Source organism: Pituophis catenifer, unplaced genomic scaffold, assembly GCF_029215685.1.
Source record: "Pituophis catenifer annectens isolate HBS135680 unplaced genomic scaffold, rPitCat1.0.hap2 SCAF_2, whole genome shotgun sequence".
Taxonomy (NCBI): domain Eukaryota; kingdom Metazoa; phylum Chordata; class Lepidosauria; order Squamata; family Colubridae; genus Pituophis; species Pituophis catenifer.
The window spans coordinates 184,184,917-184,201,672 of record NW_027256882.1 but is presented as its reverse complement, the minus strand read 5'-3'; the positions used below and the strand labels follow the sequence as shown (position 1 = coordinate 184,201,672).

The 16,756-nt window shown below is 39.2% G+C and overlaps 1 protein-coding gene across 6 annotated transcripts in view; it reads right to left on the bottom strand.

Moving 5' to 3' along the window:
* Positions 1-16,756, bottom strand: part of SLC44A2 (solute carrier family 44 member 2 (CTL2 blood group)) — a 123,759-nt gene that overhangs the window by 85,276 nt on the left and 21,727 nt on the right. For all 6 annotated transcript variants that reach the window (XM_070938303.1, XM_070938305.1, XM_070938307.1 and 3 more), the window contains exons 2-4: positions 10,120-10,168; positions 8,369-8,442; positions 1,299-1,383 (exon numbers count right to left, since the gene is read on the bottom strand). In XM_070938303.1, the coding sequence (XP_070794404.1) occupies positions 1,299-1,383; positions 8,369-8,442; positions 10,120-10,168 (208 nt within the window). The remainder of the gene's footprint in view (positions 1-1,298; positions 1,384-8,368; positions 8,443-10,119; positions 10,169-16,756) is intronic.

Below are 16,756 nucleotides of genomic sequence, written 5' to 3'. Positions count from 1 at the left end.
AAGCCTTCCCGAATCTGAGCGATTTTATCGTGCAGATACTGTGCAAAATCCTCAGCCTGCCCTTGCAAGGGGTCTTCCCGCGCTCCCTGATGGAGGAGGGAGCGAGTCACCCTAAACAAGGCGGCTGGGCGATTATCTGCCGATGCAATAAGAGCAGAAAAGTGGTTATGCTTTGCCGCTTTTATCGCCACTAGATAGGTCTTAATATGAGACCTAACTAGTGTTCGGTCGGATTCGGAGCGACTAGCCCTCCAACCACTCTCTAGGCGTCTTTTCCGGCGCTTCATCTCCCTCAGCTCCTTGGAGAACCAAGGGGCCGGGCAGGTTCGGCGTCGGGTCAGAGGCCGCAAAGGCACGACTCGGTCCAGAGCACCGGAGGCCGTCCTATCCCAGGCAGCCACCAGGTCTTCAGCCGAGTCGTGAGCCAGAGTTTCAGGAACTGGCCCAAGTTCCCTCTGGAACCTATCAGGATCCATCAGGTGCCTGGGGCGGAACCACCTGGTCGGTTCCGCCTCCCTGCAGTGGGGTGCAGCGGTCAAAAAGTCCAGCCTCAGGAGAGAATGGTCCGACCATGACAGGGGTTCAGTAACTATATCCAGACCACTCAGCCACTGACCAGAGATAAAAACCAAGTCCAGAGTGTGTCCTCCTGCGTGAGTGGGGCCATGAATTAATTGTGTCAGGTCCATGGCTGTCATGGAAGCCATAAACTCCCGAGCCATCCCAGACGCCTCACTGGCAGACAGCAGGTTGAAATCCCCCATGACCAAAAGTCTGGGGGTATCAACCGCCACCCCGGCAATAATGTTGAGAAGCTCGGGCAGGGCCGCTGTCAAGTGGCAGGGAGCCAGGTACACAATCAGCAGGCCCACCTGCATCCCATGGTCCCACTTCACCAGGAGAGACTCACATCCGGCTATCTGAGGTACAGTGGCCTCCCTCGGATCAAGACCTTCCTCCCCCCAAGATGTCTAATGCAAAGTTACAATGGAAATGTTAAAATATAATCATCATTAAGTGGGGGCTTCAAATATATTTTAGCCTTTGTTTGGTTGGATATGTTTAGTGCCATCTTCGTTCAAATTCAGAGAATCATCCTATTCCAATTCACCTGGAACCTGGCAACCCAGTCACATATCAGAAAGGGATAACATCAACCCTCAATTATTTTATTGTTTTAGAGTAATAAGAGCTTCAACCAATGAGATCCTTAAAAACTACGAGAAGCCTTTCAGATTCACCAATTTCTTGTCACAGATTTCATGCAGAAAACTAGAGAATTTCTCCTTGATACTTACTCATTGGGTGTGCCCTTTTGGCCACAGAATTGACCACGACTATCTGTTGGATAAATCACCTTGCGAGGGTCTCCTTGTGTCCATGCTGAAAAGAACATTAAATTAAATTAAATTAAATTAAATTAAATAATTAAATTAAATTAAATTAAATTAAATTAAATTAAATTAAATTATTAAATTAAATTAAATTAAATTAAATTAAATTAAATTAAATTAAATTAAGTCATTTATTTTAGGCATTGCCCAATTCCAAAATACAGATAGTCCTCGAGTTACAAATGTAATGGAGCCTGCCCACTCCATTCGTAACCCGAAGATTCATGGGAGTGAATCTCGTACCTTGAATGGGATCACTCTCTCATTTCACCCACGCATTCTCTAATCGAATGTGAGGCTCGTTAAGTGCACATGAGGTATTTCAGGGTGGGTAAGGCCATGGGGGGCCTAGTGATGGAACAGGCCATCTGCTGCATATACAATCAAGATATGATAAAGACTCGAAACAATATGGTTTCAATTTGGAGGAATCAGAGTTGGATTAGAGTATGGTTCACAATCCTATGAGAATCTAATGCCTGATGATCTGACGTGAAGCTGAGTTGGTGATTCTAGCACTGGGGAAGCTTTGCTCACTCACCCGTTGCTCATTTCCAGCTATGTGGTCTGGTTGTGGACTCCTGTCTTAATTCATTTAAATATTGTTGAAATGAAATCAAATGTGTCTGTGTTCCAACACCAGCCAATATGGTTTAGAATGTGGCCTCCAACATTCCTCTCAAAGACCAAGTATAAAATTTTCTACAAAAGGGTCAAACCAGGACTTCCAGTGGCTCCGCAGGCATCGGCGGTCGCTCCTTTGGGAGCGCTAGCCCCGAGACTTCGTTAAGCCGCTAGAACAGCGAAAATCAGCTCTCTAGCGGCTTGGAAACTTTCCCCTCGGGAAAAGAGGGGAAAGAGAGCAGCCGGGTGCAGGTAGAGCTCCCCAAGAGCTCCAGGAATAATCCTGTAGCTCGAAGGGTGAGAGCTCCCCAGGAACCTGGTAGAGCTCCGAATCCGAGACGTGTCTGCTCCATGCAGAACAAGACGCCGCGACCATCCCTGCAAGCAACTTTGTAACAACATTTGGACTAAAGCAAGCAGAGCAAAGACAGGAGACATTATAACTGCAAGTAACAAATTTTAACTCCAGCTGAATACTGTTTCTTTCTGGGTCTGATGAGAACGGGAAAAAGTTGAAAGAAAATGGCACTGGCTTGTTAAGGGCATAGAAAGTGAAAGTTAAAGAAGAAAGTGCTTGTTAACTTGTTAAAGCTGTCAGCCCCGTTTAACTCTAATGGACATTATTTTAAAGAATTAAGACTCTGGGACTAAAAGAATAAAGTATTGACTTACTAATAAGCCATATTATTGGTTAAAGATCAAGATTAAAATATTTACTGACTTAGTGGGCTGGTTGTTGAAAATTACAATTTGGGAATGGCTTCAAAGCAGACAAAAACAGGCATTCCAAAAAGTGCTGGAAGTTCTCCTGCTCAAACTCCTAAATTGCAGTCTTTGCTGGCCCCAGTGGATACACAAGCACAAGCACAAATGCAAACACAAGTATTGACACTGGAGGCTCTTCAAGGCATCTTAAAGATACAAGCCTCTGAATTGCAAGAAAAAATCACATCTGCATTTAAAGATGTCTCTGAGGAAATGGCAGCAATTAAGGACCTAATCCAAACCCGTAATCAAGAAATAAGAGAAGACATTATGGAAGCATTTCAGGGTTTGGTGGGTCATGTTACATCGTTGGAGGAAGAGGTTGAAGAAATTAATCAATCTAATGTGAATTTGGAGGTTAAAGTGGATGAAACTCAAATCAAGATCGACAAGACAGAGGCAGAACTTATAATGACACAATATAGGGTGATGGAATTTGCTTTGAGGGTAAGAGGCTTAAAAGAAAATAATCAGGAAAATTTGAAAGAGATTTTTGCAGAAGCTCTTGCACTGTTAACTGGAGAGTCCAAAGCAGAGTGTGACTGGCAAATTGATAAAATTTATCATGTTAATTCATGGATTGCCAGGCAAAGACAACTACCAAGAGATATTGTGATCTACTTTGTTACCAGGAAGATAAGAAATGGGATCTTACAAGCTTCTTACAAAAACAAACTACAAGTGGCAGGACAGGAGGTTGCAGTATTCAAGGAAATTCTCCCTAAAATGTTGAGAGCTAAAAAAGACTATGCATTTCTAGTGGATGAATTGAGAAATCGTCAAGATACAGTATAGATGGGAGGTTCCAGCCGGATTGGTGGTGACTTATTCAGGAGAACGATATCGTCTCAATACAATTTGGAAGGCAAGAGATTTTTATGTCAATGTATTAAAGGCTGGATACCCACCATTTCCAGGAGCCAGAAAAAGAAAAGCAGGAGACGCTAGAAAGGAAGGCTTGCAAGCACAAGCCCAGGGAGAGGCTTGGAGTACCCAAGAAGAATTAGTGCAACTTTCGGGGGCTGTGCAAGCCTTGGAGTTATTTGAAAAAACAGAAGAAGCCCCAAACATGAGCGGCAACTAAACAAAAGGAACAAGAATTAAAGATGCAACAAACCCAGATAACAACCCAAGGAAGTACAAACATAAATACAGAAGCTGTGGGGGGGCAAGACCGAAGAAGAAATTCCAGGAGGATTTCCAGTCGGTGCTCAAAAGGCTTCAGGGGGCCAAAGATGGCAACTAGATTTTTAACTTGGAATGTTAATGGCTTAAACTCACCGCAAAAAAGGAAGAAAATATTTCATTATTTAAAACAATTTAAAAATGATGTAATTTGTTTGCAAGAAACACATATTAAGGCAAATGATCAAAAATATTTGATAAATGCGAGACTGGGAACACATTTTGTGGCATCTGCGCCAAAGAAGAAAAATGGTATAGTTATATATCTAAAGAAAGACTTAATTGCTAAATTAATTGAAGCAGACCTGCAAGGTAGATACATTGCAATTGAATTATTAATCGAAGGAAAGAAAGTACTTTTAGTGGGAATATATGCACCCAATCAACAACAAGACAGATTTTACAAGTTGCTACATACAAAATTGATAAACTGGGACTATAAATCTTGTATAATGTTGAGTGACTGGAATGGAGTATTGGATACTAGAATGGACAAGAAGAGACTTTTGCAAAATACTCAAATGCGAGCAAGATTGCCTAAATCCTTTTTTGACATGATGGAGGATATGGAGCTGAGAGACATTTGGCGTGAACGGAATTTTAAAGAACAAGACTTTACATTTTTCTCAGATAGGCACCAATCTTTTTCTAGAATTGATTTTATATTAATTACAAATGATTTTTTTTCTAGGGTGAAGAAGACGAAGATATGTCCAAGAACTCTAACAGATCATAATCCGGTGTGGATGGAATTGGAACATGGAGAGGTGTCTAAGAGATCTTGGCGCTTAAACGAAAATTTATTTAGATATGAGGGAAATGTGAGAGAATGTAAAAAATTAATGAAAGAATTCTTTGTTTTAAATATGCATAAGGAAACATCCATGGAAATGGTTTGGGATGCAAGCAAAGCATATATGAGAGGTGTCTTAATAAATTTGAATAATGCATATAGACGTAGATAGGGGAAAAAACGGAGGGAATTAGAAGAGGAAATAAAGAAGAAAGAGCAGGTGCTAATAAATAACCCAGATGATAAGAAAACAAAAGAAGCAGTTTAATATATTGATATCAGATCAGGTTGCAACTAATTTGCAATATGCGAAACATAATACCTTTTGTAATGCAAATAAGCCAGGTAGATGGTTAGCATATATGTTGAGGAAAAAACAAAACTCTCGTACTATAGAGAAAATAGACTAGAAAGGTAAAGAGGTGTATCAACAAAATATGATTAAAAAGGCTTTTTTAGAGTTTTATACAAGATTGTATGTTGATGATAAAATACAAGGTATAGATATAGATAGATACCTGGAGAAGGAGAATACTCTTACAGTTACAGGTGAGCAAAGGGAAAGATTGAATCAACTGATATCCGAGGAGGAAATTCTACTGGCAATTAAGCAGTTAAAAGTTGGTAAGGCCCCTGGTACAGACGGATTGACAGCGGCTTATTACAAAAATTTACAATTGGAAATGGTAGAACCCCTTAGGGAATTATTTACTAGAATACAATTGGGAGGAGAGGTACCACCATCTTGAAGAACAGCCTTTATCTCTCTGATTCCGAAGGAAGATCAAGATCATACCCAGCCAAAAAATTATAGGCCCATATCATTACTTAATACAGATTTTTATAAGATTTTTGCTAAAATATTAGCAAATAGGTTAATGTCAGTTATGCAACAAATGATCCATAATGATCAATCTGGTTTTATACATGGGAGACAAATGAAAAATAATGTAAGGCAAATTGTCTTTGTTGGGTAGAATAGCAGTAGTAAAAATGAATGTTTTGCCTAAGTTTTTATTCCTTTTTCAAATGATACCAATACTTAAAAAGGATGCGAACTTGGAAGAATGGCAGAAGGGCATTAATAATTTTGTTTTGGCAGGGAAGAAACCAAGGGTTAAATTAAAAATAATGCAAGATATACGTGAAAGAGGAGGTTTGAAAATGCCCAACTTAAAATTACATTATGAAGCAGCTGTTTTATCAGCAATTAGTGATTGGATTAATTTAACAAATGAAAGAATACTGAATATAGAAGGATATGATTTGGTTTTCGGCTGGCATGCTTATTTAGTGTATGACAAGAAGGTTGATAGGACTTTGAAAAGACATATATTAAGGAATGCTTTATTGCGTGTCTGGAAGAAATATAAATATAAATTAAATGACAAGATACCTATATGGACAGTACCCAGACACGCGATAGAGAATATAAGTATAGAACAAAGACAGGATGTAATTACATATAAAGAAATTCTTAACACAGAGAGAGGTATATTAAAGTTAAAGCCCTTGAGGGTACTAAAGGAAGAAAGGGTAATCCAAACTTGGTTTCAGTATGTACAATTACAAGCTAGATGGAGAAAAGATCAGAACATTGGTATCATACAAAGTGAAGAAAATTTGGTAAAACAAATTAGAGACCAGAGTCAAATGCATATAAAAAGGTTGTGTAATATATTGATAGAAACAGACTCGGAAACAGAGTTAGTTAAGGATTGTATGATAAAATGGGCACAAAACTTTGAACAACCAATAATGATGGAAACATGGGAAAAGATATGGGTAAGAAATGTAAAATTTACACAACCGCAAAATTTGAGAAAAAACTTTTACAAAATGTTTTATAGATGGCATTTAGATCCCAAAAAGTTAGCTTGTATGTATCCGAATGTACAATCTAAATGTTGGAGATGTGATTGTGACGACGCTACTTATTTTCATGTATGGTGGACTTGTAAAAAGGTTAAAGCATTTTGGATAAAAATTTGGTGGATTATTCAAAATATTCTTAAAAAGAGGATAAAGTTTACTCCACAGTTATTTTTGTTGGGTATAATCACAGATTGTAATAGAGGTTATAGAGGTTATAGGTTATAGAGACTAATTTGATCCTGAATTTAATAACTGCAGCAAGATTGTTGGTGGCGCAGTACTGGAAGAAGGAAGATTTGCCTACTACTCAAGAATGGATATTAAAAGTAGCAAATTTAGCAGAGATGGCAAAGATCTCAGCGTATTTGAAGGACTATTCAAATGAGAAATATATGATAGAATGGAGAAAATGGATAGATTATATTCAAAATAAATACCGGACTAAAAAATTTCAAATAGCTTACGAATAGATAGAGAGATGTTATTATGTATTCAAATTTAGTTTAGTAAATGGGGAGTTAAAGTATTAGAGAGATGTAAGAGGTTATAATTAATTAGACTATGTTAGATTATGATTGTTGAATGTTATACCCTGTATTTTGCTCTGGGAAGTAGGGAGGGGGGTGGGTGGGAGGGGGAGGGTTGGGGAGGGTGGAGGGAAGGGGGGGATATATATGTAAACTTTTAAAACTTTTCAATAAAAAAAAAAGGGTCAAACCAGTGGTGAAATCTAAATTTTTTTCCTACCGGTTCTGTGGGCGTGGCTTGATAGGCGTGACTTGGTGGGGGGGGGTCATGTGACTGGGTGGGCGTGGCTATGTAGTCATGTGACGGGGGTTAAAAGACAGAAACTCAGTTTAACAATGTCCTGCTGGAGCAGGGGGTTAGACTAGATGACCTCCAGGTCCCTTCCAGCCCTGGATTGATTGCTGTGCTCTTTCAAGGTATCCTCTGAAGCTGCGTCTAGTGCCAGGTTTGTGGTCCTTCCTTCCTCTCCTTTTTCTCTCCCTCCCTCCCACCTTTTCTTTTTCTTTCTTCCCTCCTTCCTTCCTTCCTTCCTTCTGCAGCACCCCCCACCCACCCCCCGTTTTTGGCCTAACAGGCTTCAGGGAAGCCTCCTGGGAGCAAAAATGGACCCCAACCCCCATTTTTGGCCTAGTAGGTCTCAGGGAAGCCTCCTGGGAACAAAAAAGGACTTCCCCCAATAAGTAGTAAAAATGCTTTAAAAAGTAAAAAAAAAAGTTCCGAGGATTGCACCGCACAGCTGATTGTCACAGCTGTCAGAACCTTTTTTAAAAAAACTTTTTAAAGCATTTTTTTACTACCTATTGCCCGAATGGGTAGTAAAAAAAATGCTTTAAAAAAAGTAAAAAAAAAAAAAAAAAGTTCAGACGATCAGCTGTGCCGCACCATCTTCAGAACTTTTTTTAAACTTTTTAAAGCATTTTTAATACCGGTTCGGCGAACCAGTCACATTTGTTACTACCAGTTTGGGCGAACCGGCCCAAACCGATAGCATTTCACCCCTGGGTCAAACCCTTGGGGCAGCAGACATTAGCAATATGATTAAAGAACAAACCATTATTTAAGATTTGATACCATTAGTTGAATCCTACTTATTTACTTCTTGGCTGTCATAATTCTCCTTCTCCATCTAACTTTGATATCCAACTTTCAGTAACAAAAATAATATCTCAAGGCAGAGAAAAATAATAAACAGTAGAATACATACCCACAATACCCACTGCAACATAGCCCCCAATTGCAACCAGCAGCAAGATACAGCAGATGATATCTGTGCAGCCCCTGGAAGAAGAAACAAGCTAAGTGAGAGTAAGTAACAATATATTTGTCTCTGGCACACAGTAGTGATAAAAAGAAAAGCTTGAAAACTCTCTAATCAAATGACAAATAAACTATAGTCCATCTCAAGAATAATGGACAGGCAAATATAACCAACACATTCCTCCTTCAACCTATAGTGAAGATGGGGAGTGGACATTAATTCCTCAGAAGTAGTAAACCACCATCTCTAGCTTTTAGAGATGTACACAGGGATACTATGATGCTGATTACTAACTACTACAATTCAGAGAAGATGGTATGTTAAACCCAAGTCTGTTAATCTTACACACAAAAAAGTTAATAGGAAACAAAGTAATCCAGATCTAAGATCAAATAACCTTATTGGGTTTACAGAATAACAGAATTACAGAATGGGAGAAGACCTTAGCGGTCTTCTAGTCCAATCCCCTGCTCAAGCAGGAGACCCTATACCATTCTGGACAAGTGGATGTCCATTCTCTTCCTAAAAACCTCCCGTAATTGTGAGATGGAGTCCTCACAATTTCTGGAGGCAAGCCATTCTACTGATTAACTGTTCTCATTGTCAGGAAATTTCTCATTAATTCTAGGTGGATATCTCTTTAATAGTCTTCCATCCATTGCTTCTTATCCTGCCTTTAGGTGCTTTGAAAAATTGGCTGACCCCCTCCTCTTGGTGACAGCACCTCATATATTGGAAGACTGCTATCATGATACATAACTTTATGGCTACTATCATGATATATATCTTTATGAAAACTATCTTGTGATTCCTTCATTTAAAAAGAATTATTTCAGTATGAAATAAAGGATTCATCCACCTATTCTGCTTACCATGACACAAAATTTACCATTTAGTGAGATATCTTTAAAACAAAGCTTCCATTCTATAGACCTCCCACTGCTGGGGTAGGCTAAAGAAAAGCTAATCTAAGGTATTCTAGTATAAAAATAATGTTTTTTCCTGCACGGTAATTGCTGAAGCATTTTCCTGAAGTTATTAACGTTTGAATTTCAGTCAGAAAAAAACAACAATCGCTCAGAGTGGTGTTGGATGGTTATTCTAATTTTTGTTTGTAAGCTACCATAAATCTGAATTATACTGGCAACATTTAACATTTAAACTAACAGATAAATACATATTATCAGAGAATAAGAGCAATCTCCATTCAATAGCTAGTCATGAGTTAGCATAATAATTCGTTAAGAACCTACAAAACAAATATTTATCTGATCATCAGAATAAGGCAACTAATGTAACCCCATAAAAATAAAATTGGCTGATAAAATTATTTATGAATTGTTGTAATATCAGATACAAATTGAAATGTAAACCTCTGATCATATGTCAGTAATGTCAGTAAAATTATATTATCATCCTACTATAATTAAATAATACTATAGCTGGAAAACAAACTATGTCCATGCACAAAGCAAGAAGTGAAACTAGAATAAGAGCTACTAAACCCACCCGATGCATTCCAAAGAAATAATCAAGACCCCTAAACTCCTGGATTTTCAATAGAGTTATCTTTTCATTACTTTCCAAAGGGGGGGGGAAATCAACAGATGGTAATAAATGGTCACTCTAGACATACCATAGTGCACTGAAAAATAACAGCAAAAATCTCAAATCTTTTACCAATAGGGTGGTCTTACCTGTCGTAAATGGGGCCTTTGAAAGTTGGGTCATATTTATGTGGTGTCCCTAAAAAATGAGATTGTTGAGTTAGACAACTTATATAACTCAAGAATATGTAAACTGGGTATTTTATTTTCACTATTCCAATAAGATAAATATCACTGGGAAATTCTTTGTCAATGTTCAATAATGGCATGACAATTCTCAGCTTAATTTGTAGAAATTTCCTACACAAAACAGGAATGCAGAAAATATAAGCAAGCAGGAGGGGTGGGATAACAGAATATGAAAAAAGGATGGTGGTAGTGGGGTTCTGTAGTAGAAAATCAGGATTTGAAGTATCACTGTGCATAAGTTTGTACCATTTTTCTATTTGCTCATAGGATATGATCTGTTTGTTATGACTGAAATTAATTCCAATATAACAAAAGGTTCCAGTTCCTAACATGTTTATCCAAGTCTCTGGAGAATTTCTACTAATTTTGTGCTAGTCTTGGGGAGGGACAACTTGATAGATTGTGTCTTCTATTTTTCTCTTTTGAGAAAATTTGAGTGAAGGGCAAAATTATGGTCACATTATTTCAAGTTTACAATAGAAGGGTTTCTTTTTCTCAAAATGCCTGTTTTTTTTTTGCAAGTACAGAAGCATCATTTGTGCAACTTGAGCACTGGATTATTACTTTCCCCCATCCCATGATTGACAAATAATTGAGAAACCTACACTTGGAGAGCTATTATCAGTGTATAACTTTAAAGCTACAAAGATACTGTATATAACCAGAACTCTGATCCATTTTACCGTATTTTCCGGCGTATAAGACGACTGGGCGTATAAGACGACCCCCGACTTTTCCTGTTAAAATATATGGTTTGGGCTATACTCGCCGTATAAGACTACCCCTCTTCCAACGCACACCAAATAAAAATTAAAAAACATCAACTGGCTCACCCACAATGTAAAAGCAGCTGTGCTAGACCCAAAATGGCTCCTGCAACAAGCAGGAACCTCACACAGCCACAAAAAGCCCCCCAAAAAACAACTTTCACACTTTACACACACACAACACAACACAACTGGCTCACCCACAATGTAAAAACAGCTGTGCTAGACCCAAAATGGCCCCTGCAACAAGCAGGGAACCTCACACAGCCACAAAAAGCCCAAAAACACAACTTTCACACTTTACACACACAAAATTCCACATACAGCTTTGTGAGATTTTGTGTGTTTGTGTAGTTAGAGTGAAACACTACAGAAACACACTAAATCTCAGAAAGCTGCACAAATATTATTTTATTTTATTTTTATATGAAAACTAAATGTAAAACTTCCTAAACTTTAAATGGCTAGGTCTAAAAAAGAACAACTAAAAAAACCCCAATTAACTATTTTTTTTAAAGCTCCCAAAGGGGAAAAAAACTTACCCAATAGAACAGGGGTCTCCAACCTTGGCAACTTTAAGACTTGTAGACTTCAACTCCCAGAATTCCTCAGCCAGCTTTGTTTTGCTGGCTGAGGAATTCTGGGAGTTGAAGTCCACAACTCCCTGACTGCTTGATTGCAGGCAGGGAGTGGCTTACTGATGGAATGGATTCAGGCAAGCGAAGCAAGGCAAGCATTGCGACTAGCAGCTAAGGTAAGCAAGCTGGAGGGGAAAACTTTTTTCCTTTTACATGGCTCTGGTGATCCCAGCTGCGTTGCCTGATAAGCAGGCAACTCAGCTGGGATCATCAGAGCTTGGATCGCCAGAGTCATGTAAAAGAAAAAAGTTTTTTTCTTTTACATGGCTCTGGCGATCCCAGCTGAGTTGCCTGATTAGCAGGCAAAGCTGGGATCGTCAGAGCTTGGATCACCAGAGCCATTTAAGGCTCGTTAGAGCCTTTCAGACTGGTCTGCCTGGTTACAGGAGAATGACACCCGGCGTATAAGATGACCCCCGACTTTTGAGAAGATTTTCATGTGTTAAAAAGTCGTCTTTTACGCCGGAAAATACGGTAGTTTCCAGCAGTATTTTGACAAATTACCTGGAAATAGAGAAGTTTGAGTTCCTACACCTATGATTATTCTGTACATTTCAGTAGAATCATAATACTAAAGATGAGAATTACTGCTGTTGCCAAAATGTTTACTTATTCATCTCCATTATAAACTTTCCTTCTGTCATGCTGCTTTGCCTCCACAAAAAGCAATTTTGCCACTCTTCACCAACTTGCTGCCTTTCAAAAGTGCTGAAATACAAACTGTAATCAACCCCAGACATTGCAATCAATAGATCTCTTTCCTTCTTCAATTCAAATCCATTTTCTCTGTATATTTCATTTATCCCTCCTCTGGCTCAAAGTCTGATTTCCAGAGGATAGCAAGGAAAGATAAGAAGGCCTTCATAAATGAACAAGGCAAAGAAAAGGGGGAAACAACAGAATGGGAAAGATTAGAGATCTCTTCAAGAAAATTGGAGATCTCAAGGGAATGTTTTGTGCAAAGATGTGCATGGACTTGTGGGAAACTCCCCCTCCCCAGAAGAATGAAATATTTTGGGAAATATTTAAAAAGGCAGAATATTATATTTCTCTAAAGGAGAAATGGAGAAAAATGTTTTTAGGGGCAGAAAGCAACCACCAGTCTTTCTTAATAGCCCACAGTAGATGCCAGCACTTAAGGAGATAAAGAGCTTAATGAAAGAGGACGCCAATTATCTAGATGGCTCCATTCATAAGCAAACACCTCCCCCTGCAGCCAGAAATCCATTCGACAGGATATTTCAAACTCCTTGCCGCAAAGTTTGACAGCTAGCAAAAGCAGAATGGTAGGATAAGAACAAGCAGCCCCTCACCCAAAATCCAACACAGGACATTAGCCAGAATAGGAATTGCCCAACATCTTTTTTGAAACACAAAGCCCATATTGCACAAATCGCAAACCTTTGTTGGCAAGGTGATATCTCTACTTTTTAATATGCTGTCTAGGTTTGCCATAGCTTTCCTCCCAAGGAGCAAGCACCTTTTAATTTCATGGCTGCAGTCATTGTCTGCACTGATCTTGGAGCCTAAGAAAATAAAATCTGTCACTGCTTCCATTTCTTCCCTTTCTATTTGCCAGGAAATGCTGGGACCAGATACCATGATCTTTGTTTTTTAATATTGAATTTCAACCCAACTTTTGCACTCTCTTCTTTCAACCTCATTAACAGGCTCTTTAGTATAGATGAGTGCTGTTAAAGTGCTGCACTCAAAATGCCAGCAAATTCGGACAACTCAACAATTGTCACAGAATTGGAAAATGTCAGTTTATGTTCCAATCCAAAGAAGGGCAATGCCAAAGAATGTTCTAATTACCATACAATTGCATTCATTTCACATATTAGCAAGGTCATATTCAAAATCCAACAAGCTAGGCTTCAGCAGTATGTGAACCAAGAACTACCAGAAGTACAAACTGGGTTTTAAAGAGGCAGAGGAACTAGAGATCAAATTGCCAACATTCATGGGATTATGGAAAAAGCAAGGGAGTTCTAGAAAACATTTACTTCTGCTTCATTGACTATCCTAAAGCCTTTGATTGGGTAGATTACAACAAACGGGGGCAAATTCTTAAAGAGATGGGAGTTCTAGACCACTTTACCTGTCTTCTGAGAAACTGTATGCGGGTCAAGGAGCAACAATTAGAACTGAACATCAAACCTATTGGCTCAAAATAGGGAAAGGAGCACAACAAGGCTGTATATTGTCACCCTGCTTATTTAACTTCTATGCAGAGTACATCATACAAAATGGTGAGCTGGATAAATCACAAACTGGAATTAAGATTGCTAGGAGAAACATCAATAACTTCAGATATGCAGAAGATAGCACCATAATGACAGAAAGTGAAGAGGAGCTACACGAAACCACACACCTCTGGTCCATGGAAAAACCTCTCTCCACGGAACCAGTCCCTGGTGCCCCAAAGGTTGGGGGCTGCTGGCTTAGGGCACCACATAAATTAGCAATTTGTTTCAGGGTAAAATACCCAGCGCTGATCATTACCTTTAAAATCTTAGTTCCAGGCTCTTTCCTTTTTCCATATGAACCTCCACACTTACTAGGAACTCAGTTTGCTCAGTTATTGCAAGATCATCTGGCAGTAAATCTGGACTTAGCTCTTTCTATTGCCCACCCAATTCTTTTAGAATGCAAAGTCTTCATTTTTATCAGTTTTGTAAATGGCCATTAAAACATCTCTCTTTTGTTCTGACCCTCAACTGTTAATTTTAATATAAGTTCTACTTGTTTCAAATGCTATTTGACTATTTTTATCATTCAGTTTTACATTTGTTTTTATTGTAAGCTACTAAGAGATCTTGGTAGTAAGCGACTTAAATAAAGTAAATAAATAATAAAAGAAATAAATAAAAGAAACTACCCTAAAGAAATTGAAATTTGTATATTTACTGCACTCATCCAAACTTTAATGTCTCACTACAAAAATACAAAGATTCCAAGTTTTCTTCTGAAGAGACTGGAGAGCTGCTGAGTCCTTTGCATAATTAATACTTGGAGAAGAAGAAAACCACCACCCTCTTTTAATTGACAAGATGTTTGCTTATAACAAGATTAACCTTCATAATTATCCTCCACATCAAAGAAAATCTACTGCAAAGAATCTAACTGTAAAGAAGTTCTACTGCGTTCTCTCCCTCCCTAATTTCCAAGCTACAAAAAACAACAATCCAGAGACTACAGTAGTTGTATGTGTCAGGTCCCTTAGAAAGCTATTGGGATTCTGCCATATTGGGAGGGGGGAGGCTTGAGGGGGAATTTTTGCAGGCTTTCACTTGATTTGTTGTACAGGACCTTGAGAGAAATAGGGAGGGGGAAGGAATGTGCCTTGGGTCATCCTAGGGAGGAGGAATGGAATGTGATTGGAGCCATTTGCGCTATCTCGGCAACGGAGAAAGCAAAACCAAAGCGGCTGAATGACAGATATCACCTTCTGTGCCTGAGGTTCTCAAAACATCTTTGCCGCCTGTGATTGGCTCGATGATGAACTGGACAATGGGAGGGGCTTTGCTTGCAATAGTTTAATTTAGCACTTTGAGCAGGAAACCTCAGATCCTGCCTAGATCTCCTTTGCTATCTTTCAATAAAAGTTCCTTTTGAAATGCTAAGTGTTTCAAAGAATTCTACTTTCTTGAGAAGATTGACGAAGTGGGACCTTACATTAGGCAGGATCTGCAATTTAGTCAACCTGGAGAGACTTCAGCCCTACCATGGGGACTATACATACAATGTCTAACCAAGTCAGCGATCATGAAGAAGCTAATGTTAGGGAGATGCTTCAATGGGGCATGGGTCAAGGAAACCTCACCTCATGCAGCTCCACAAAGCCACGCTGGTCTACCGGCATGGGAAGGAAGACTGGGAAGGACAGACCAGGGGACTCACCTTCACCCAAGGCAGCCGACAACAAGATGGATGTGAGAGCTGGAGACTCTATATGATGACTACAAGAAGGAGTCCACAACTTGGTCAGATCACCTCATGAAGTATGTCATGAGCCTCATAAGGGAAGCCCTCCACAGCAAGGTGACACCGCCTGTGCTGGAGGCGAGGAGACCGGGTGTCAGCCAGATTTCCAGCATGGATTTTCCCTTTGATGTTTGCTTGGTATTGACTGCCATAGTAATGGGGAGGGGGGCATGGCACTCGGGTTTGGGAAGTGTGCTGGTGTGATGAAGGTCCATGTGAACTAAAAGGAAGGTTTGCGAGGCTTCTGGCGGTAACATCATCGTGGAGAGGGTGAGGAAACGGGACGCTGTATCCAAAATCCAAAAACTCTGTATCAGGAACCCTTACAGAGCACTCTCGATCTCGTAGAGATCGGGAAATAAAAGGGGAAGTTCCGAAGCCCCTCAGAGACACGCTATAGCCCGGGAGGACAAAGGACTAATCCCTTTAAAAGTGGTGGAGAGGAAGTTGGCCTGCAAGGCAGATTAGGAGTGTTGGTGGCCATATAGAAAGGAAGCAAAGAATGAAGAAAACAGTTTCTAGTGACAGACCAAACAGACCCAGAAGAAGGAAATTGGAAAAAACTGAAATCGGAAGCGCGGGGTGAGGAGGACGCAAAAGAGATGGACAAGTTAAGTCCAACAAGTGGTGACGGATTAGGAGAGAAGCATGAAATAGAAAAAGAGGTCAGTGCGAGGGAAGGAGGAGCCCAGAGAGTGAGACAGCAGAACGGGAGGAATAGCAACAGAGTTAAGACCCCTGCGACAGAGAGAACTGGAGAAGGTGAAAAACCAGAGAAGCTAAATGACTTTATGAGGTAAAGAAGAAGCTAAAGAGTTTAATTTTGAAAAATCCATGGAATTTAAATTGTGACTGGTGACTGTAAAAGGGAGATATAAAAACTAAAAGCTAAAAAAAAAAGACGAGACCATATAGACGGATTTGAGGGGAGAGACTAAGACTTGAAAGAGGATTGATGCAATAGCATGACAGAAAACTACAACTACAACTACAACTAAAAACTAGAGAAGGGGTGACAAAGAACAACAAAAGAAGAATATAATATATTTTCTATATACAAATATATATATATATAAGTAGTAAAGTAAGAATTATTTAATATTATCGTATTAAAGTTAGAAGTAATTATTGCATTGTTAATCTACA